The 22,763-nt window shown below is 59.8% G+C and overlaps 2 protein-coding genes across 5 annotated transcripts; both read right to left on the bottom strand.

The window, feature by feature from the left end:
• Positions 1 to 2: 2 nt before the first annotated feature.
• Positions 3 to 3,083, bottom strand: C1QTNF6 (C1q and tumor necrosis factor related protein 6; the record flags this gene model as incomplete). Its single annotated transcript, XM_014530800.1, has 3 exons — positions 3,052 to 3,083; positions 1,949 to 2,207; positions 3 to 541 (listed from the first exon to the last, which is right to left on the bottom strand). Coding segments are annotated over exons 2-3 (792 nt in total), but the record flags the coding sequence as incomplete, so codon positions are not given.
• Positions 3,084 to 14,330: 11,247 nt separating this feature from the next.
• On the bottom strand, positions 14,331 to 22,032 carry SSTR3 (somatostatin receptor 3). 4 transcript variants are annotated; one of them, XM_014530860.1, is made up of 4 exons: positions 21,346 to 22,032; positions 20,987 to 21,150; positions 19,427 to 19,551; positions 14,331 to 17,125 (listed from the first exon to the last, which is right to left on the bottom strand). In XM_014530860.1, the coding sequence occupies exon 4, from the start codon at positions 17,084 to 17,086 to the stop codon at positions 15,809 to 15,811; it is 1,278 nt and encodes a 425-aa protein (XP_014386346.1). In that variant the 5' UTR covers positions 17,087 to 17,125; positions 19,427 to 19,551; positions 20,987 to 21,150; positions 21,346 to 22,032; the 3' UTR covers positions 14,331 to 15,808. The 4 variants fall into 4 exon arrangements, 3 of the variants coding, with proteins under 3 accessions (XP_014386346.1, XP_005883290.1, XP_005883291.1); XM_005883228.2 differs by lacking the exon at positions 19,427 to 19,551 and having other exon boundaries at positions 14,331 to 17,121; positions 21,346 to 22,031; XM_005883229.2 differs by lacking the exon at positions 19,427 to 19,551 and having other exon boundaries at positions 14,331 to 17,121; positions 20,987 to 21,125; positions 21,346 to 22,031.
• Between the last annotated feature and the right edge of the window lie 731 nt (positions 22,033 to 22,763).

The raw sequence follows: 22,763 nt of genomic DNA, 5'->3' as shown, positions 1-22,763 counted from the left end.
TCCTCGGGCTTGATGAGGTGGCCGCTGAAGGTGATGTAGATGTCCACGTCGTCGCTGTAGATGGCGTTCTCCCGCTCGCGCTTGAAGAGCCGCGCCCAGACGCGGTCGCCGGGCGCCAGGGCCAGCATCACGCTCTGGCTCTGCATGATGCTGCGGTCGCTGGGCTGCGCGTACAGGATGACGGCCGCCTCCTCGTTGTGCATGACATGCACGTAGGTCTCCTTGAAGTTCCAGCTGTGCACGTTGAGGCTGAAGAAGTAGAGGCCGCCCAGCGGGGCCACGAAGTGGCCGGCGGCCATGTCGAAGTGCCCGTCCGGGTTGACGAAGACCGTGTCGAAGGGCAGGGGCTGGAAGCCCTCGCTGCTGTGCAGGGCCGTTCTGCGGCCCACGGAGAAGGCGGAGAAGCGAGTCTGGCACGGGCTGCCCGGGCTGCCCGCCTGCCCCTTGTCACCCTTGGTGCCCTGGGGGCCTCGCTCTCCCCGGGGACCCTCCTTGCCCAGCTTCCCAGGTGTGCCCAGCAGGCCCCGGTCCCCTTTGTCACCTGTGGGAACAAGGGAGAAGTCAGGGCAGGCCCCCGGGCACCCGGGCCTGAACGAAGGGGGCACCTACACTTGTCTGTGGAGGGCTCTGCCTCTGCCCAGAGAAGAAAGGCCAGAGGAACCAGCATTTGTGGAGCACCTACTGCCCGCCAGGCATGGCCTCCCTGAATGTCCCTCTAGAGAAGACACCGACCATTTCCACTCACAGAGAGGTTAAGTGACTCGCCCAGGGTTGTACAGCTCAGGAGCAAGAGAGGCAGGGCTCGGACTCCAGTCTGTCTCCACACCCGCCCATCCCCGCGCCTTCCCGGCAGAGAAGGTCCCGCTGCCGTGGGCTCTGGGAAGGCAGGCCCAGCCCCCCTCCCCGCCAGGGAAGGGGGACACTGCATGAAGCCAAGCTCCAGGGCGGGTGGGCAAGTGGCAGGGTGCACCTTGCACTTCTGACCCAAAGAAGGAACCAAGGAAAGTACCCAAGGGAAGCCCCCCTGGTAGGAGCCAGGCAGCCCTTGGCTGGCTTTACCCCGCTGTGTGCCCAGCCCTAGCTGGGGTCTTGGCTGTTGAAAAGGCGAGCCCTCAGCAAATGCCGCGTGGGAAAGCGCTCTGCAAACTCCGCAGACACAAAGCAGGACCGTTCACCTAGCACTGCTTGGCCCCTCTCCACCTGCCCGGGCGTCTGGCAGTAGCTCACCTGACCCCCAGGCAGGCACGCCTCTGCCCGGCCCTTGTTCCAGGCTGACCTTGAACACGAGAAGCAGGTGGCCACCTATGTCTTGAGGGACCTGATCCCAACTACTTCCCTCCGCTCAAACCCGCCCCTGCGCCCCATCTCACTCAGAGGAGAAACCCAAGTCTGATCTGGGCCCTGCTTCATCTCCAACCCCAGTTCTTTCCCTTGCCACTGCTCCTAAAACCCCAGGCCCACTCCCACCCCAGGACCTTTGAACGTGCTGTTCGCTTTGCCTGAAATGCTCTTCCCCAGATACACGTGGCTTCTCCCTCAGTGAGAACTGACCATCCTGCTTGATAGGCAAGCTGCCCCCAGACCTGCACTCCCCATGTCCCTTACCCTGCCCCACCTTGTCATCTCCACGGCATTTGTCACCATCAAACATTGTATCTCATTAACTTGGGTAGTATGCTGATTGCTGTCTGCCTCCCCCACTAGAATGGAAGCGCAATGGTGGTAGGTATCTCTGATCTGTTCATGCTCCAGCCCCAGAATTCAGAAGAGTCCTGACACATAGTAGGTGTTTAATTCATGTGTGAACGAAAGGGTCGGGAATAACTGTCTGTCCTGGTTTCTCCTGCTTCCTCCACCTCCCCTCCCCAGGCCCAGGAAGAGACCGCCCCCCATGCCCTCCATGTCCCCGGCCAGGCCAGTCCAGCCTGAGCCACGTACGGGTACTCACCCTTCAGGATGGTGATGTTAATGTAGGGCCTGACCTCAGGCCACACGTACGGGAGGGAGGATGGCGAGGCTGCGGACTCATCGGCAGCATAGGCGGGGGCCAGGGGGTCCTCAGAGTCACAGCACCGTCGGCAGCGCCCGGGGGGACTGGAGGCCAGGGCTTCCCCGGAGGTGTGCTCCTCGGTGGGGACCCCAAACACCAAGAGAGGGAGCAGAAGGACTGTCCAGAGGAGGTCCAGGGCGGCTGTCCCCATGGCGGCCTGGAGCGGGGAAGGAGGAACAGTCTAGCTAACTTCACATCTCCGCTGTGCCTGTGCCTGGCATGCATGCTGCCACCCACAGCAAGTGTGTTCCCGACATAACTCGGGGAAGGACGCCAGGGCCCCCACTTAACAGACAAGAACACTGAGGTCCACACAGAGAAGCCAGTTCTCCAAGGTCCCAGAGACTTGTGGCCGGCAGGGCAGGGCCTGGAGGCTGAGTCTCCCGGAAGGATCCCCGTCTCTGAAGGTGCTGCCACGCAAGGTCCCTGAAGGAGGAAGCCCCTCCAGAGAGAGCCACAGCCCAGCAGAGGCGGCTTCTGGGGGACCTTAGCTGGGGTGGGTGAGGAAGGCGCCCCAGCTGCCCCTGGGCCAGAACCACTGAGGCTGTCAAATGCTCTCCCCACCCTCCCCCCCACCCTCTGGCTTGCTCTCTCACCATTGACAAGTGAGAGGGCCCTTGGGAGGAACGCAAAGGATCCGCAGGCTTGCTCTGTAGGGGAGGGGACTCCGGGCCCAGCCCGTGGTTTGGGGCATGAACGCGAGGTCCTGACAAAGGAGCTAGGAAAGTTCGTTCATTCTAGCAGGCAGGTAGCAACTTCCATCAGAGAACACACGGGGTTCTGCCTGGGGACGGGGTTCTACTGTGGAGCAGTGAGGAGTCGCTGCTGCAGCCACTGCTGGCCTGCTCGGGCCTTCCTGCAAGGGACAGGGCGCTCCTGGGGCAGGGGGGCACATTAGACACAGGAGAGAGGGCACCACAGAGACTAGGGGCCTTGGCACGGGCTGGTGCCAGCCCCCCTCCTCTGGCATCTCTGTGCAGTCAACACCTGCACAACCTTACACCGAATCCTTGCAGGGAAGCCTCGGGCGAGAGTTAAATCATTGGAAAGTGGTTGTGTCAATCACAGTGGACCTGCCAATAAGCTGCCAAGGTGGTCAATTGGAATGAAGGGGCAGGACTAGGAAGCCTGGCAACTTGAAAGGCTCCGAGAAGTCCAGGCTTTGTGAGGACCTGCTTTGGCCCTGGCGAGAGAGGAGGGATCCAGAGTTCCTGGAGAGGGGCAGGAAGTGACCCGGACACCAGCGCGGGAGACAGGCCGGGGCTAGGCGGGCAGGAAGCCGGGCAGGAGCCTTTGAGGTGGCGGCCGCCTTTGGGGGCTGGCGCTGAGTTATCGCAGCATCAGAAACTCGGCTTTTGAAACTAGGCTGGTTTTTACGCTTCTGGCGTTTCTTTGTTTATTTCCTTTTTTGTTCTCCTTTAACATTTAGTACAATTCAAAAATATTTTTCTGTGGTTACTACCCGTAGAGGAGGTATTGTTTTAAACGCCACCCTCTCTCTCTCTGAGCACTGCGGTGAGAGCTAGGTTTTAAAGGGGCAGAAGCCCTGTCCTGAGTACCTCCCCTCCCCAGACGGCTAGCAGCAGAAGCGAGGGGGTGCGGGGCAGCCTCCCCTGCCATCAGCCCCTCCTGGAGGTGTCCATTCCCCAGCTCCTGCCCCCAGCCCGGGCCCCCTGGCCCGGTGTCCTGGTTCTGCTCTGTAAGGCAGGTCAAATCCACACAGATCAGCATCCTCTCTGTCCATGATGTTCACCCTCACCTTTTATTTGTAAACTGCACATCCCAGTGGTTTTGAGAAAAACAACAATCCCCTATTTCCTGGCCAGAATGTGGTCTCATGGGACAAGGTGAGGCCCTGGAGTCATACGTGAAATCCCAGGCTCGTTGACAAGCTGGGAGACCTGGGACTAGTGGCTGGACCTGCTCCTTGGCATTTACAAGGAGATGGCACCGCCACCTCCCCGCCGCCGGGTTGTTTGGGGAGATTTACGCGCAGCGAAGTTGGCTGACCTGCAAAAGACTCTTAATAAAAAGTTTGCTCCTTCTTCTGCCCGGCGTGACCTCTTCCCGGGACAGGGCAGGGCAGACCAGGGCTCCTCCAGGGGACTGGCCCGTTTGGGGACCTATCTGCTGGCTCCAGCCAGATGACAGTCAAAGGCTCTGAGACACAAACTGGCCTGGGGGACAGGAAGCAAAGCCTTAAACAAAAGAAATGGTGACAGCCTGGATCACAGACTGGCCATGGAGGAGGGTGCCCGGCAGGGAGTGTGAGGGGCCGTGCCCCTGGGGGTGGCTAGGGGGTCCCTGCTGCCTCCACTCAGGAGCTGGGGTCTCCTGGGGGTGGGGGAAGGGCCAGGCCCCGAAGAGTAGACTTGGTGTGCGTCCCAGCCCACCAGGGTGGGCACAAGCCAGGAGCAGCAGAGGGCAGCCCTTCACCAGGGGCTACGGCCTCAGTCACAGGAGGGGATGGGGAGGGGAGAGCCTGGAGGGCCTGGCGGGCGTCAGAGGAATGGTGCAGGGCCCGAGATGTGTCCAGGAAGCCAGGAGGGAGGAGAGGAATTCCAGGCTCTGACCCCAGCCTCCTCTGGGGGTGGGCGGCCCTGCTGTGGGTGGGAAATGCAGGACCTCCATCACTCACCCTCCGTCCCGCAGCCTCGCCCAGCGCTCACAGACCCCGGGCCTCGGGTCAGCCTCTGGCTCCTTGGCCCATGTCTGCAGTAATAACTGGTTGCTGGCCCAGACCCCCAGGCCAAGCCGAGGAGGGAGGGAGTAAGGGATGGAGGCAGGGCGAGAGGGAGGGAGGGCGGAGGAAGAGGGCTGAGCTGGCTTCCCACGTCCCCTCCTCCCTGCTCCCTCCCCTCCAGCCGCTGGGTTCTGCCCAGATAATGGGAGCTCTGGATTTCCTTTGCTTAACTCTTTGGTGGGGTCTTGTTGGATTCAGAGGCCCAAAAAGTCCGCGCCAGGAGGTAATCGGAGGCCCCTGATGTGCTGGCAGAGAAACTGAGGTGGGGAGAGAGGGGGTCAGGAGCCCCTTCAGTTGCTTGGGGAGGGGAGGCAGCTCTGGAATCCTGCTACTGGGGGCCCCCAGCTTAAGCTGAAAAGGGGAGAGGGCACAGGAACCAGCCCGGCAGCCTCAGTTCCAATTCTGGTGCCACCACCCACTCATAAGTGACACCCTAGGTGTCTGTAGAACTCCAGTGCCAGCCCCCTCCCTGCCAGGCACAGGAGAGGTTTGCTGAGAGAAGGTATTACCTGCTGGGCTATCAGGGTGGCAGCCGGACAAAAACCCCATCCCAATGGGTGCCAAAGTCCTCCTCCTCCAACTAGAATTTTGCCATGATTGATTCATCCTCCTGGTCTTCTCGAGCCAGTGCCCCTGGGGAAATGCCCCCCAGCAGTTCACAGGGTCCTGCCTCGGCTTCCTTCTGGTTAGGCTCTGGGAGGTTTAAAAAGGCGGCAGCCTCGATTCCCTGCAGCCAGAGAACCCAGTGCAGAGCTGGTCCATGTCCCTTGCTCCCCAGCACCCTCACATTCTACATTTTTTAAAAAAAAGTTTTTTATTGATTTCAGAAAGGAAGGGAGAGGGAGAGATGGAAACATCAATGATGAAAGAGAATCATCAATCGGCTGCTTCCTGCATGTCCCAGACACTGGGGATAGAGCCCACGACCTGGGCATGTGCCCTGACTGGGAACCAAACAGTGACCTCCTGGTTCATAGGTCGACGCTCAACCACTGAGCCACGCCGGCCAAGCTCATTCTACATTGGTGCTGTACTTACTGCCTGTCCAGGCCTCTTCTTTGCAGGGGCTTCGTTCGGTACCTAGTAGGTCTTCAGATCCATTATTTGAGGGAGCCCTTGGGAAAGGAGCTGATGTGACTCCCAGGTCACACAGCTGCTGAAAAGGAACCACAACCCTACAGAGCGGAAGTGCTCTCCATCCCACTGGAGTTCCCACGAGGGCACATGGGCACCGCTGTGGGCAAAGGCTGCCGTTCAGGGTTTGCCGGGAGAGGGGTGACATGATCACCCTCAGGAGGTGCAGGCGTGCCGAGATCTTGGGGGATTTACTGAAGTCTGGACTTTGGGGCCCTAAACCCACCCACCACCACTCGCAGGTGAGCCAGGCGTGGAGGACGGAACACGGCTGGGCTTGTGGCCTTGACCAGCTCTCACCGGAGCCTGTTTTCCTCTTTGGGAGATAACCAACAGCTGCCTGTCCAGGCCTGAAGGACGCTTAGAGATGATCTAATCCAATTCGTTTATGTTCCCCAGGGACACTGCGATCCAGGGAGGGCAAGTCTGGCTCAAGGTCACACAGCAGCAGGAGTCCAAGCTGGGACGACAGCCAGGCTCTCCCAACGTCTAGCTCTGCTGCTTCTCCCTCCCAAGCCCACCTGGGGCCCCCCACTCCTATTTAGGGGTCCCAGGGCCCCAGACAAAAGGACTATGGCTGCTGGGAAAACGGTCGGGTCCACACTGGCTGTGCCCTCCGTGTGGCCCTGCCCCCGGCAGCACTCCCAGGGCACAGAGCCAGGGCTGCAGAGGGACAGAGCCAGGGAGTCACCTCCCACCCTCCCCACTCCTGCCGCTGCCGCCAGGAAAAGCGCTGAGTCAGCAGCACTGGAAGGGGAGACAGCTGGGTTTTGGTTTAAAAAGCCTCGCCTCTGAGAAAGGGGGAAGGGAAGGACAAATGGATGGGGAGCAGGAGGGGGACACCGGAATGGTTTTGTCAGGGCCTCTTATGTGGCCAGCGCTGTGCTCTGAGCCCACTCAACCGCCCCTCTGCGGGGAAGGCTGCTCATCCCACTTAACAGGTGAGGAGGCTGAGCCCTGGGAAGGCACTTGACGCTCCAGGTTCTCGGCCAGGTCCTTTGGCCCCCAGTCACATCATGCCCCAGAAAACAGCCCCCTGCCTCCCTGGGTGCAGGGCAGCTGGCTGGGGGCAGGGCAGATTAGAGAGCAGGACTCAAAATATTACACTTTAATATCTGTCCTCCACTCCCTTGAACTGAGTCTGGCTCTCCTCCCAGCTTGCCTGAAACCCCTCCATTGGTGCACCATCCCTTGGCCCCCCAGCAGGCCGGGCAGCTTGGAGACAGAGCTGCAGCCCCAGGGCAGACAAGCCTGGGTGGGTCTCAGCTCCACCGCCTGCCTGCCTGCCTGCCTGCCTGCCTGCCTTCTCCGTGTGAGACCTTGGGCATGTCTTCCCCCCATCCAAGCCTCAGTGTCTCTGGGCATGAGGGACATGAGGAAGCCAAGGCCACCTGAGCAGCCTGGTGGGACGCCCGCCGGGGGCATGCTATCCTGGCCGCCCCTCGGGGCTGCTCCTCGGTTACACTCTGAGTGTGACGAGGGGCTGGGCCCATTCTCCTGATGCGCACAGATGAGAAAGTGAAGCACAGAGGCAGACACTCAGAACCCACCCCCAGCCACGGGCTGGGAGAAGGTATAACACAGTGACACTGAACCGGTGCTTGCAAAGCCCTGGGAACCGTGTGCCTGTCAGAAAAGTGAATGAGACCCAGATGATTCCTGGGGCCAGGCAGGGGCGTGGGGACTGGCCAGTCACTGATCCAACTGTTCAAGGGCAGGAACCACTTCAGAGACTAAACAAAGGAAGCCGTGAGCGCCACCAACTGGAAACCCGAGAGATCGGGTCGCGCCTGTCGGCCAGGGATGCTCCCATCCCACCGGGCCCATCACCTTCTTAGGGAGCCGAGGGGGGAGGGGGAGGAAGAGCCCACTGAGACGCGCAGGGCTGGTTGGGGCGCCCATTCCCTCCCTTGTTCTTCCAAACCCACTCCCGCAAGGTGGGCAGAGGCCCGATGGGAACCTCCCTGTCCCATCGGCAGGCTCCCTCGCCCCCTAGTTCTCCTGAGCCCCTCCTTTGACTAACTGGGTGGACTTCACTCTCTGGGCTCAGTTTCTCCATCCTGGGCTTTCTGCAACCCATGACTGGTTCCACAGGTGCTAACCCGAATTGGGCGAACTGCCCCACTTTACAGAAGAGGAAACTGAGTCCCCAAGAGGCCCACGCCGTGCCAGGCCCTCCGGACCCTGTTAATTGTCAGAGGGGGAAACTGAGGCTCAGGGAAACAGGCGCAGCAGCTGGCTCCCTCCCCACGCAAATGGCCGGCTCGCTGGGCAGAACTAAGGGGAGTGACTCCCCGACCCCAGGCCCTTCCATCGCCGCCCACTCCGTCCTCCAGTCCTGGGAAAAGACCGCCGCTGGCCGCAGCCTCGCTCCGCACCTTCCAGGGCTCAGCTAAACCCGACCCGGCTGCGTGGACACCGCCGGCGAGACCGCCGAGATGCGGCCCAGCTCCGGCCTCCGGGCCTGCACACGGGAACCGGGACGCGCAGGGGTGAGGGCGGACCCGCCGCGCTGGGGCGGGGCCTTTGTTGTGTCCTGCGCAGGGAGGAGCCGAACAGACCCGAATAGAGCCGAGCTGTCCGAGCAGAGCCCAGTGTCACCGAGTGTTGCCGAGGATAGCCGATTATTGCCGAGTCTGACCGAACGGATCCGATTGGGGACGAATGAAACCGAGTCTGGCCGAGCCGAGCGGCGTCGGGCTCCCAGAGGCGAGAGGGAGGTCCCTGGCGCCCCCTGCGGGCCACAGAGCACAGCGCTGGCCTCCGCGGGGCCTGCAACAGTTCTGTGCGATGGGGGTATGGAGCCCACTTTATGGATGAGGAAACTGAGGCTCCAAGAGGTTCCCAGGCTAACGCAAAGGCACGTAGCGCTGGAGTTCGAACCTGATTGTGTGGCTGAGAGCTCACGTGCCACTGTAATGGGCATTGTGTTCTCTTTGTTCCCCTTGTAATTGCTGCCATTTATTATGGCCGGAGAGGAGAGACCTGCCTTGTGTGAAGAGCAGACAGAAGGCCAGAGCTCAGATTCAACCCTCCTCTTACAAATAAAGAAACCAAACAGGCTCTGGGCATGTTGACCAAGTGGGACAGGACCAGCAGTTCCCATGTGCAAATATTGACATATTTCCTGGTCATTAGAGCAGAGCGCAGCACCAAGAGGCCATGTCCCACTGCAGGCCTCATTTCCCCCTTTAACAAGATGGCCATGGAGGGCATGGGCTCCTGCCTGCCTACAGGCTGTGTCCCCCGGGGCCTGAGCCAAGACCTGAGGTGTCTGGGACCCTGGAGAATGCCAAGTGTGGCTCGGGCACTTTCTTTGAGCCCGAGAAAAAGTGAAGGCTGGTCTGGCCCTCAATGCTCGCGTACACACACATGAGTGTGTGCCAGTCCTTCGCCTCTGTGTGCACATGGCCCTGGCCTGCCAAGGCTGCAGGGCTTACTGGGGAGGGGCTGGACCTGTAGGAGGTGACTGAGGCCCTGTGGGGTCTGGGCTGCCGGTCATGCCGGAGAGTATTGTCTGCCACTGCCCAATGGCCACCAAGGAGCTGGCATGAGTGGCTTCAGAGCTCTCTCCACTCCCAACATCACTCCTGATACCCCGGCCCTCATTATTGTAGTTTTAAAAAACTATAGACACTGGACTGGCGGCTAGGAAAACAGGGTTCTTGCTCCTACCTCTGGAGCAAGTCACATGGCCTATGCAGGCCTCACTGTCTTCAGCTATAAAATGGATATCAGAGCTGTTCTCAGCACCTTGACTGTCTCCCACGCCTCCTTCCCTATGCACACTCAGCTGGCCATACCCCTCCTGAGGAGACATTCACCCCACCCATGCATGGGTTCTTGCTTCTGCTTAAAGCACTTCTCACGTTTATTTAACACACACATAGCAGCTACAATGCACCAGGCACTGTTCGAAGCTGCTTGTGAATATTAACCCATTTAAAGCTCCTAACTATAGAGACATGTGCTCTTATCCTCATCTCAGAGAAGAGGCAACCGAGGCACAGAAAGCTTCATGAACGGGCTCAAGGTCAAACAGGCAGTGAATGGATGAGCTGGGATCAAACCCAGGCAATTCCAGAGTGAGGAGGGTGGGAGGGATTAACAATTGTCTCTTTGGCAGCCGATCAACCATTGTCTCTCATCATTGATGTTTCTATCTCTTTCTCTCCCTGCCTTCCTCTCGGAATCAATAAAAATATATTTTAAAAAAGAACTGTCTCTTTCTCTCTGATCCTGGTTCCCAAAAGACAGGCCTTATATTTCTCTGCTTTCAGCTTGTTTATTTGGCAGCTGCCCGATAAACTCTTGTTGAATGAAAGAATGCACAAGTTAGTCCATCGGTCCCCCTGAGAGCCAGGAACGGTGGGTGGGTGGGGGGGGGGGGGTGTTGTTTCTGCTTTGCAGGTGGGGAATTAGATTAGTTTGCTAGGGCTGCCATAACAATGCAACAGACATTTCTTTTCTCTCAGTTCTGAAGGCTGGAGGTCAAGGTCAAGGTGTCAGGCAGGGTCGCTCCTTTCTGGGGGCTGTTCTAGGCCTCTCTCCCAGCTCCTGGTGGCTTGCAGGCAACCTTTGGTGGGCCTCGGCTTGTCCCCTGTGCGCAGGCCTGTGTCCAAACCTTAGGAACACCGGTCATGTTGGAGCAGGGGCCCAACTGGAGGTTAGGACTTAAATAGATAAATTGGGGGGACAGGAGCACAATTAAACCCTCAACAGGAATTAACCTTCTAGGAGGTCCTGTCCGACATAATCTCTGTCCCTGAATTGGGACCCTGCCTCTGCCTTTCATTCCTGCATCCCCCAGCGTCCAGGCCTTAGCACAAGCAGGTCCCTCTGCCCAGCACACTCATGCTCAACCCTCTGCCCCCAGTGCAGCCCCCACCACTGACCCTTCCACAATGATGCTCCTTCAGAACAAATTTCACTGCCCTCCCCACTGCATAGTGACACAGTGACTTGTGTGGCTGCCGTTGAGTGCCAAGGGCACAAGCAGAGGATCTCTTTTCCTCCACTGTACCCCCAGCCCAGTGTCAGTAAAAATCTGTGTGAACTCAAGGAACTATGCCCAGAGAGGTGAAGGGGATGGCCCGAAGTCACACAGTAGGTTCGTGGCAGAGTGGGCCTAGGGCCCAGCCCCCCTGACTTTGGGTCCCATGACCTTGAGGGGGTGCATTTCCCTCCCAGCCTTCCCCTGGCCTCATCGTGAGCCTCAGCAGGGCCTGCCAGTGACAGGGGAGCCCCCGAGACCTTGGCTGGACCGTGGCCTTGCACAACTCCAGGGGGAGCCCCTCACAGCACAGCTGTGGTTCTCACACTTTGAGAGTGCTTTCTTCTGTGTCTGGAGTCCTGCAGAGCCCAGGCTGTCACCTTCCCAAGGGACAGTGGCCTCTGTCTCTCACCCCCTTGTAGGTGAGGAGGGCCTGAGGCCCTGGGGCCTTCCCTACTGCAGGACCTACGACCCCCAGCCCCTCGCCTGTCAGGCTGAGGCTGACACATGAAGTCCTGGTCCAGAGCACGGTGGCCATGGGCTGTTGCCTGGCAACCACCTCTGAGAGACAAGTTCAAGGGAAGGGCTGGGTTTGAGCAAGTAGGATGTCTGCAGGGCGAGTCATCACCACCCTTGCTGCGCGCTCAGCCTCACAACCCCAGAGCCTCCCCTCACCCAGGAGTCCTCGCAGCTCCCATAACCCACAGATTCTAGCCTCAAACCCCATATAAGCTCTTTCCTCCCGCTGCCCCCCCCACTTCCCCCTTTATTCAGGGTCACCCTGTTGTACAAATCCCAAGGAGGCTAGAGTCACCATGTGAAAGTTTCCCCTGGGAGCTGTGAAATGGAATTCTCCTTCCTCGTTCATCTATTCTAAATGCTCACATGAAGGGCCCATGGTGCTGCCAGGCCCTGGAAACACAGATGCACCAGGAACGGTCCCTGCCTGGAGGGGCAAGGCTAGCAGGACACCCCGACACAGACATGCACATACGTGTGCACAGGCAGTGACACACATGTAGTGGGGGAACTTGAGCATGTTGGGTGGGGGTGGGGGTGAGGGGGGAAGAGCCCTGGCCTGGGCACCACTCCCACACAGCACTGGACCCTCATGGATACAGCTGAGATGTCCTGAGCACCTACTATGCACCTGAACTGTGCTTACATCCCCCAACCACCCCACCCCAGCCTGCTATTGATACTCCTGGCTAGCCTCCCTTTGCCATTGTAGTCTGTCCCCCACCCAACTCCTACGCCATTGGTCAGCCAGACTGTTCATCACAGAGTCCTACCTTCTCTCTGGCTGGGAGGATGGTCACATGACCCACACCTGGCCAATCATCACACCTGGCACTCTGTCACCTTGTCTTTGGTTATTGGCCCAAGGGGCCACCATGTGCCCTAGTTGAGACCAATCAGCTTCCTTCCATGAGATTTGAGATTTGGATACAGGAAGAAAGTGTAACTGCTGCTTTTGCATCAAGATCTGTAAGATGAGAGGCTGAGGCTTGTCAGAGGCATCTTCCACGTCCCCTGGAGGCCTGGGCACACAGAGCTGAGATGGATTCAGGGAGGGTCCTGATAGAGATGGACGCCCATACAAAATATCACATGATCTCACTCATTTGAGGAATATAATGAACAACATAAACTGATGAACAAAAATAGATCCAGAGACAGAGAAGCATCGAACAGACCAACAAACTTCAGAGAGAAAGCAGGGGAGGGAGAGGGGGTTAGAGATCAGTCAAAGGACTTGTATGCATGCACATAAACATAACCAACGGACACAGACACTAGGAGGTTGAGGGCATGTGCGGGGGAGGGGGTGAGGGTGGCTGGGGAGAGGCAATGGGGGGAAAAGGAGACATATATAATACTATATGTAATAGTTTAAACAATAAAAAATTTGAAAAACAGAGAGAGAAAGGCTTTAAGCACAAGCACATGCTGATAAATCATCCTATATAATAAAAGTGTAACATGCAAATCGACCAAACTGTGGAACGACCAGTCACAACCAGTTGGAGGCGAGCGGGGTTGGCGAGCAGGCAGCACCAAGCTAACCAAGGCACGTGCCAGCAGGCAGAAGGAGGGGACAGCAATGGGGGAGGGGGCAGTGGCAGCAACCAGCAGCGGTGGAGGGGCAATTGGGGGGGGGGTGCCGGCCCCTGATTGGCTGCCCAGTCGCCTCCCACAGAGGCGGGTTACGGCCTAAGCCATCAGTAGGACATCCCCTGAGGGCTCCTGGACTGTGAGAGGGCACAGGCCAGGCTGGGACCACCCCCACCCCCACCCCCAGTGCACGAATTTTTATTAACCGGGCCTCTAGTTTTTTAATAAAAATATAAGTACGCTGCCCTCCTTTCTGCTCAACTTTTCAGATGCCGGTCTTTCTTCACTCCTACCTCACAGTAATTTCCTCTAAGGTAGTTTTTATTTTATTGTACCTGTTCTCAAAGCAGAATACACACACACACACACACACACACACACACACCCACATGCACACAAATCTAGACACACACACACACACACACACACACACACACACACGCACACCAATCTAGACACACAGCACCTGGCAAAGGAATCGACCTAGGTCATGGCTGTTGTCATGTGTCACCATCTTTATTGACGAGAGCTAGGGGCAGAAGCAGCAAAGAATTTCTCTAAGGGGCCTCCCAGCCACCCTTGCAGAACAGGCTTCCCTCCCTGTCCCAGGAATCAGGAAGGTGGGGCGGCCTCTGCACTTGGGCCCCCAGGCCCCCTAAGGTGGTGAAACATACCTCCAGGCCCCGTCTCCCTGAGCCTCTGACCCCCAAGTCCACCTTCGTCATGTCCTCACCCCCAAGGCCCAGATACAGAGAGGTGAGGGAGAAGGGGTCACCCCCCCCCCCTTACAGTGTGTGTGGCAGTTTACCTGGTGTGACTTATTGTCCTCCCCAAACCCAAGGAGGCAGGCAAGCTGGGACAGCCACCTCCATTTTATGATGGGGAAACTGAGGCCCGGAGAGGTCGCAGCTGGCCAGGATCTGAGGTGAGTTGAAGATGTGGGTCCCCCAAGTTGTGGTCCGTGTGCTTTCCCTGAGGGCCCCTTGCCTCTGCAGGTGGAGGGTTTGGGGGATTTAGCCAGAGGTACCACCCTCCCCGGGGCCAGTCTCACTGTGGCTCTCAGGGGTCACCTGGGGGAGGGAGTCCAGGCCGGTCCAGGCCAGCCTTGGGCAGTGGTCTCTCCCTGTCGTCTCACCTTTGTTGTTGTGGTCAATCCTCACCCGAGGATATTTTCCCATTGATTTTTAGAGAGAGTGGAAGGGAGGGGTGAGACGGAGAGGGAGAAACTGCAACATGAGAGAGACACATCGACTGGTTGCCTCCCGCATGTGCCCTGGCCAGGGCCGGGATGGAGGTATGTGCCCTTGACTGGAATCGAACCCAGGACCCTTCCGTCCATGAGCCGACACTCTATCCACCAAGCCAAACCAGGGAGGGCCCTGTGGTCCCACGTTTTTGTCTTGTCTTGTCTTCCCTGGGCCTTTCCAGCCTGCAGCCCGGGGAATTCAGAGGGCGAGAGGCCTCCTCCGGTCTACCAGGCCCTGCTTCTCAGCACAGGCCAGGCCCAGCCCCTCTTCCCAGCACTGAGCGGCCTCAAGGGGCTGGCCCTGTGCTTTTCAGAGCATTTGCTCTCCCACCTGATGGCATCGCTTTCTTGGGACTGTTGAGCCAGGCAACTCAGTTTCATTGATGCAGCAACTGAGCTCAGTCCAGAGGGGCCAAGGACAGCTCCAAGGTCATGGAACAGATCTATCCTCCTTCCCTCCTCCTCCTCCCTCCTGTCCTCCCCCTCCTCCTCTTCCTCCTCCTCCTCTCAGCACTCACTGTCTTACCCTCTGCCCTTCCATGCCGGTCTCCTGGTGGGGCCCCTGCCTCGGTCAGCGAGAGGGGAAGCACGGGGATGCTCCCCCTGTGAGCTCTCACAGACCCAGAGACACCCCACTCCCCCCTCCAGGCTCCGAACACAAAGTGAGCTGTTTTGGGGATTCGTGGGCTGCCCTCGCAGGGCCCGAGCTAGGCTTTGGGTGGCCTAAGCTTATGCATGTGGGGTCCCTCTTTAAGAAAAGCCATACAAAATTCCAAGTACAAAATTAGGCTCAGGGACTCAGAGGTCCCACGCAGCAAGGGACCCTGCAGCTGGACTTAACGAGCTTCTGGGAAAATCCGCTTCTTCTCAAGTCCAGGATCACAGGAGTCCTGGCCCAACCGTCTGGCAAGAGGGCCTGGAGGTTACTGGGTTGCTCAGCAGGTGAGGCCTGCAGCCCAGAGAGAAGGGCTGCCTCAAGGCCTTGCAGCAATAGGGGAGAGCTGGTGCCTGAGCAGCCTCACACCCGCCCCCCACGGGGCAAGATTTTCTTCTACTGGGGGGCTGGGGGGGTGCTGGTCCAGCTCCCTGTGAACCTGGGCCCCAGCTCCTCTCCTATGAACCTGACCCTGAGCCCAGGAGACCCAGGCCTTGGTTTATCCTCTGAGGACCCAGACTCAGGCCAACCCAGCTGGATGCTCTGTCTCTGAAGGGGACGGCCAGTGTGCACCCCTCCCCTTAACCTGGGCCCCCCTCAGGAGGGTCAGCCCAGCGGTCATGTCCCTCCAGCCTTCTCATCCGGCAGCGCTTGTCTAGACCGATGACTCCCATCCCTGAGTCACAGAGGAGAACACGAGGCCCAGAGAGGGCAAGTGACCTATCGGAGGTCACACAGCGAGTCTCAGCAGCAGTGGGATCTGAACAGCCCATCACGGGCCCCTGGCACCTTGGGTGGCAGGCCCGAGGCGCGCCCGAGGCTCACCCACGGCCTCTGCTCTGTGCTTGGGCCGCTCTGGCCCTCCACCGGCCCTACAGACAGCTGATGTGCAGGGCGCCCGGCCTCTCCCCCGCGGAAGGCTCTTGGGGCAGGGACTGCTGCTCCTTCCCGGGCACACAGCTGGGAGGCAGCGCTTGCCTGCTGGTGCCAGGCTGTGTGATCTGGCTGACCCGGCCATTCATCTCCTTCGCTTCCCCCTGCTTCCCGGCCCCCTTCTCCCCACCCTCCTCTCCATCCTCGTCCTCCTCCTCCTCCTCCTCCTCCTCTGTCTTCTCCGGAGGTCCGGCTGGGGGCTCCTGGCTTCGCACCCGGCGGGAAGGCCGAAGCAGGACCCGGCGGAAGCCCTGCTTGAAGCGGTAGGAGAGGAAGCCATAGAGGATGGGGTTGGCGCAGCTGTTGGCATAGGGCAGCGCCACCACCAGGAAGTAGAGGCCGAAGAAGGCGGGCTCCTCGGGCAGCGGGCACACCACGTTGATGATATTGAGCACGTAGAAGGGCATCCAGCAGAGGACGAAGAGCGCCACCACGGCCACCACCATGCGCGTGACCCTGCGCTCGGAGCGCCGCCGCCGCTGGCACGAGGGCGCCCACACCCGCCGTCCCGCCGAGCGCATCTTGACCACGATGAGCAGGTAGCAGAGGCAGATGACCAGGAGGGGCCCGAAGAAGCCCAGCGCGGCCGTGTAGATGATGAAGCCGGCGCGCCAGGCCGCCGCGGGCTCGGGCCACTGCATGTGGCAGGTGCTCATGCCCCGGGGCACGCCCGAGAAGACCACCACGGGCAGCACCACCACGGCCGAGGCCACCCAGACGGCCGCGCTGACGGCGCGCGCCACGGGGGCGGTGCGCCAGCGGGCCGAGCGGGTGGGGTGCACCACCGCCAGGTAGCGGTCCACGCTCATGACCGTGAGGCAGAAGATGCTGGTGAACTGGTTGATGCCATCCACGGCCATGACCAGGCGGCACATGAGGGAGCCGAAGGGCCAGTAGGACAGGGCGTTCTGGGCGGCCAGGAAGGGCAGCCCCAGCATGAAGAGCTCGTCGGCCAGCGCCAGGTTGAGGATGTAGACGTTGGTGACCGAGGGGCTGGCCGTGTGCCGCAGGACCACGTAGATCACCAGGGAGTTGCCCAGCAGGCCCACCACGCACACCACCAGGTAGACCAGTGGGATGAGGACGCCCCTGACGGCCAGGCCGGCCGCGCTCGGGGCCACGGACACGTTTCCCAGGGTGGCGTCCAGGAGCCAGGCCGAGGCGTTGTCAGGTTCCGAGGTGGCGGGCACCGGTGAAGGATAGCCAAGGGGGTCCATGGCTGAGGGAGGGCGGTCAGCAGTCCGCTATCGGCCTGGAGGAGGGAGGACACAGCCAGGTCATGGCGGAAGATGGCTTCCTCCCAGCTGCCCCTCCCTCCTCACACTGAACTTGTGCTCGGCCAGAGTGACACGCACCAGCTCATCAGTGCACAGGCCAGCAAGGTATCCCCACTTCTCAGAGGAGGAGACTGAGTCTCAGAGAGGGAGAGTGACCTCCCTGCACCACCGTAGCTACGGTGTGGTGAGGGGCGCCGGCTTGCCTGGCTCTAAAGGGCAGGGACCAGCGCTGGCCTGTGTCCCCTCGCCTGTGCACAGGGTGAGTGCTACACAAATGTCCAATAAGGAATCAATGGATCATTCAATCAGCCGATGACAACATAGGCCCTTTCCTTTACACCGGTGCTTTCCACATATTTTTGATGCCAGTACATTTTACGTAGCAACCAATGGAGTCATATTGTTTCATAAAGCAACTCCTGCCCTTTCTACATAAGATGGTCCCAGCCAGTGGAGCCCCACGTGGATCACCTGCTGCTATAGACAATGTGTCTCCCACCAAAGCAATAAATCCTAACCCCCAGTGTGATGGTGTTGGGAGTTGATTATGTCATGAGGGTGGAGCCCTCTTAAAGGGGATTAGTGCCCTTATGAGGCTCCCTTTGCCTTTCCCCTTCCGCCAGGTGAGGACACAGCAAAAAGATGGCCATCTATGAACCAGGAAGCATGCCCTCACCAGGCACCAAATCTGCCAGCACCTTGATCTTGGACTTCCAGCCTCTGAAACTGTGAGAAGTAAATTTTGGTTGTTTATATGTCTGTCCCCCAATCTATGGTAGTCTGTTGTAGGAGCCCAAATGGACTGGGACACCCACCAACAGGGCTCAGCCCTCACATTTGAAAACACTGCTGCATGTCACGGTTCCTTAACCTTGAACTTGGGTCTCCAGATGAACTTCAGAGCATCCATGAACCCCGAAAACTTTGAATGCCCAGAGCTTTCATCAGATTAAGAACCACAGGCTCAGGAGTACCCCTCCCCTGGGAGTCAGAGCCCTTGGGGACCTTTTCTGCCTGCCCCAGCCCACGTGCAAAGACCCTGCCCAGGATGACTGGCTGTGAACCTGGGGAGGTAGGGCTATCTGGGGCCCCTTCTCCCCCAGAGGGAGACTTGTAGAGAAATTCAAAACACACTAGAGCAGCGGTCGCCAACCCGCTCTCACTCAGCTGCCTCCCCCAGCCTTGGCAAGCCGGGCTTCCCTGAGACGAGGGCATTTCAGGATGGGTTTTGAAGCATCAGTAGGAGCACGTCCCCCAGCATGGTGGGAACCAGCATTCCCACGTACTGTGTTAGCGCCCTTCTTGTCACACCTCCCATGTGTGATGAGGAGCTGGGACTCCTCCTGGCTCCCCTGCTGGACTCGACTCTCCTTACGTGTGGAGTCGCTCTCACTCAGCTCTGAACCTTTCCGGTCTCCCCGCTGTCCCTTTCACACCAGCCCGAGCTCTGCATCCGTGTTTGAGGCACCATCCAAACCAATCAGAGAGCCAGAGGGGACAGATCTTAACGGGGAGGGAGGATGCATTGCTGAGAGTGGAGACCCAGGCCCCCGGGAAAGGCCCCCCGCCCCCGGATTTGCTAGCCTCCCTCAGCCAGACTTCTTGGCTCCCAGGAGGCCCAGTTAGAGACCAGGTGGAAGCTGCAGCCTCCTCTGGGCCTAGACCTCCCCCTGCTTCCTAATGACCCTCCCACGATCCAATATCTTCCTGCCAATCCAACACTGGGGGTTTGCATTGCCCTGTCAGGACCCGCTTTCCTGATGCAAAGCTCCGGGAAAGGGGAGGTGCCCCAACTCGGAGCAAGCATCGCTGGGTGGGCGAGTGCGCCTGGGTGCCCTGCCTGATGATCTGGCGCTTCCGAGGGTTCTGAGGGCCAGGCAGGGCGATGCTGAGAATGGCAAAGCACCCCGTGGCCGTGGCTCCCCCTGAGGGGACCCCAGGCTAGCTGGGCTCAGAGCACCCCCTCCCTGTCCTCATCACCCCAGGCCCTCATCAGCTCCCCTGGGCCTGGGACACCATCTCTAAGGGAGGGGCTCTGGGCAGTGGCTCATGGGGTCCTAACAGTGTGGCCAGCTCCTTGTCACAGAGCCCGACTGCCAGGTTCCCGGCTAAGCGGGTGACGCTCTGCACCCGGTGGTAAGCACTGTGTCTGCCATTCCCAACATGCAGACCGGGAACAAAGTGAGTCCACACACTCTGGTCACAGAGCTGTGAAGGGGCAGAGCTGGGAGGACCCACTTCACAGGCTGGCAGACTGAGGCCAGGCCCGGGGAAGGCACTTGCCTGGTGGGTCAGGCCGCCCAGCTGGCTTCCAGCTCTCCCACCGGCCTGTTCAGAGCTCTCTCGGCTCCTCAGGACCTGGAACTAGTAGGACCATAGACCCAAATCCCTAGACTCTTGGAGGCCTAGAAATAGAATTGTAGATTCTTAGAACTGAGTTGTGGTCATGGGCTTTTAGATCCGTGGCCTTGAATCAGGGAATGTTAGCGTTCCAAGTACCCGAGCCAGCCCTCCTGAGACCCGGGACCGTGGAATCTGGGACCTGAGCCCTGGCCTCCTCCGGGAGCCCTGCGTCACCCACCCATCCCCCTTGCCTCCCTGTCGCAGATCCTCGTTACCGCCTCCCCGCCAGGCGGCCAGTCCAGCCCAGCGATGGAAGAGGGAGGGGTGCTGGGCTCCCAGGAGAGGAGCAGTGAGCCGGGCAGACCTGATTGCCAGGCTGCAGCGACAGATGCCCCCAGGGAGGCCTGGGGGTGAGCTCTGAGGACAGCCTCCCTCTCGCCGGTCACACACGTGTGCACCCACCCACACACCACGTGTGCTAACGCACAGGGTCCTGGCAGGATACAGGGGACCCACTAGGCCCAGCTCCTCCCAGAGCCCCGGCCCCCTCACGAGATGCCCTGCCTCCACCTTAATCTGGACCCACCTCCCCTGGCCAAGTTCAAGGGGCCAGGGCGCCAAAAGCAGGGAAAGAACAGCTTTCCGGGGGCGTCAGCCAGACCTGCAATTTAGGTGCCGCCTTTTCTTTAAGGAGCCGGAATCCTGTGCATGATCCAGTTCATCCCGGGGGAGGCTCTTCCCTGTCTGGCTTGTCTTGGCACCGTTTGCCTGAAAGCTGGGGGTGGACCCCTCAGAGGACTGTTCAGGGGGACGGAAGCCCAGAGAGGGCGGGTGGCGGCCCTGAGCCCCACACAATTCAGGACGGCGGGATTCCAGACGCCCCATCGGTTCGGCATTTGTCTGTCCCCCACCCCCTGCCCCTCTAGGGTGCTGGCTCTTGGGTGCAGGGACCCTGCGCACCTAGCACAGCACCCAGAACATCAAAAGACAGGACTAGACCAAGACGCTCGGCGAGTTGGAGCTCTGAGCGAGGTGGGGCCTTGCTCCTGGGCAGACGCTTCAAACTCACATTATGAAACCCTCCCAGGGCCCACGGGGGAGGGTGTTCAGAAAAGAGGAAGTTGAGGCTCAGAGAGGCTCAGCAAGTTGCACAAGGTCACTCAGCTGGTGAGCGGGAGGTCAGAATTCAAACTCAGTTCTGTCTACTCAGAAACCATCAGCACCCCCTGGCCCTGGTGGCGTAAAGGAAGCAGGGACTGGGCCAGCCTGGACCATGCAGGCTGCTGGCCCCTGGCTAGCTGTGTTCTGTTTGCCCTCTGCTGCCCCGGGCCTTCCCGAGGAGGCCCCAGGTCACTGCCCACTGAACACTCCCACCCCAGGCCTGGCATCTGACCCCAGGAACACGCCCCGCATGCCCGAGTTGTGTGACCTTGGGCAAGTCACTTCCTTCCTCTGGGCCTCAGTTTCCTCCTGTTAAATGAAGACAAGCGTACCCACCTCCCGGGGTGGCTGCGATTACACTGGAGCGTGCAGAGCACGGCGCCCAGCACAGACAGGGGGCTCAGGAAAGCCGGCGCATGAGCGGAGGAGGCCACGCAGCACGATGCATCTGGCTGCTTCCAGCTCCGACACTGCCCTGCAGTGATTCCCAGATCCGAGAGCTGTGGTGCAAAATTCCAAGATGAATGGCCCCCCACCCCCACAGCCCACCCAGAGGTCACGGGAAAGCCCCCTTGCCCCCTGGGCCTCCCCACCCTCTCCAGCGGCCAGCCCCAACCTCCCAAATGTATGCTGGGCAGAGGGGGAGCTCCAGGACCCCACCCTCTGGGACCCCCCCTCAGCCCCAGCCTCCTTACCTGTCCGTGGGGTGAGGGATCCCCTCCTTGCTGCCAAGCTGGTTATCATTCTGTTGTCCCTTCTCCTTGCACAGTCCCCAGCTGCCCCCAGAGCACCCCTTAGCCGGGATCCCCGCACACTGCCCCCTTCCAGACTGCTTGCGGCCCGGGCCCCCTCCTAGGCCCGCGGTGGCCACGTCTGCCCACAGAGCCTCTTCCATCTGGTCTCCAGCCCTGACTTCCCACTGGTGCGTGGTGCGTCCCCCCTCATCTCCGGGACATGTCCTGGAGGGCAGGGACGCAGATGGGGTCTGCCAGCAGGAGCCTGGGGTGGGGATGGAGGGAGAAGCCTCCCAAGGAAAGAAGAGAAATGGGGAGCAGGGGACGATAGGAGCCAAGAGCGATAGAGGGAAGGGGGGCCGGTCGGAGGTGGAGAGAGAGGGAGAGAGAGAGAGGACAGTGAGTGGGTGGAAAGCCAGAATGAGGGGGAGTGATGAGAAATGCGTGACAGGGAGAATAAAAGGAGGAGGAAAGAGAGCGAGAGAAGGGAAGAGAGGGAGAGATGCGGAGAGAGGCAGGGATAGAGAGCGGGGAAGGAGGAAGGGGAAGGAGGGGGTGGCAGAGAGAGTGACAGAGAAGGATTGTGCCACAGATGGTGACATGGAGAGCCAGGGAAGGAGGGAGCAGGAGTGGGGGTGTGGGAGGGGCTGGGGGAGGGGCCCAGGGGCCAGAGAGCAGGTGCAGGGTGAGGGAGGAGGGAGGGCAGGTTAGGGGAGGAGGCTGGCAGGAGGGGGAGGCCTGTTACCGGGGAGATTTCAGCCACCCACGCTGGCCTTGGCTCCTGCAGGGTGTGGAGAGAAGAGGGTGGTACTCAGGGAAGCTGGGGGCTGAGAGCCAGGGGCCAGGGGCCCCCACCCCAGGCCACCAGGGCACATGTCCCCTAGGGTGACGCTGGGTCCCGAGGCCAGGTGGGTGTGGCAGTGCCACCAGGAGGGCTGACAGCGTGGGGTGAGCATTGGAATGGGAGTCCTGTTCCCGGCCACAGGCTGGACACGGGACACGGAGGAAGGCCAAGTGGGGGTCGTCAGTCCCGAGACTGGCTGAGTCTGGAGGGCCCGGGCAGGGCGGGGCGTGGGAGGACAGGGGCCAGAATAAATGCTGCAGGCTCTGGGGCCCAGGAGGCAACGCAAAGCTGCAGAAAACAAATGTCCACTCTTCGTACATTGACAAAATTCAAAATCTAATAGTAATGATTAAGGACGATGATTTGTGATGCAGGTCTACCGCTGAGAAGAGCAGAATTCTTTGGGGGGAAGTAATATTTGGCTTAATTGAAATTCAAAGGTGGTATTTCCCATCATCAAATCGGTTGGCAGTGGTCACTGTGAAATCTATTCTTAGCTGGCAGGCGGCGCGGCAGCAGGCGGGGGCGGACCTGG

This window comes from Myotis brandtii, unplaced genomic scaffold (genome assembly GCF_000412655.1).
Source record: "Myotis brandtii unplaced genomic scaffold, ASM41265v1 scaffold78, whole genome shotgun sequence".
NCBI lineage: Eukaryota > Metazoa > Chordata > Mammalia > Chiroptera > Vespertilionidae > Myotis > Myotis brandtii.
Note: the sequence above shows the minus strand (reverse complement) of the source record. Positions and strands in the feature narration are given on the sequence as shown.

Bases quoted from the DNA above. Each gene is read 5' to 3' on its own strand.
- SSTR3 (XM_014530860.1), bottom strand. From the start codon at position 17,086: ATGGACCCCCTTGGCTATCCTTCACCGGTGCCCGCCACCTCGGAACCT.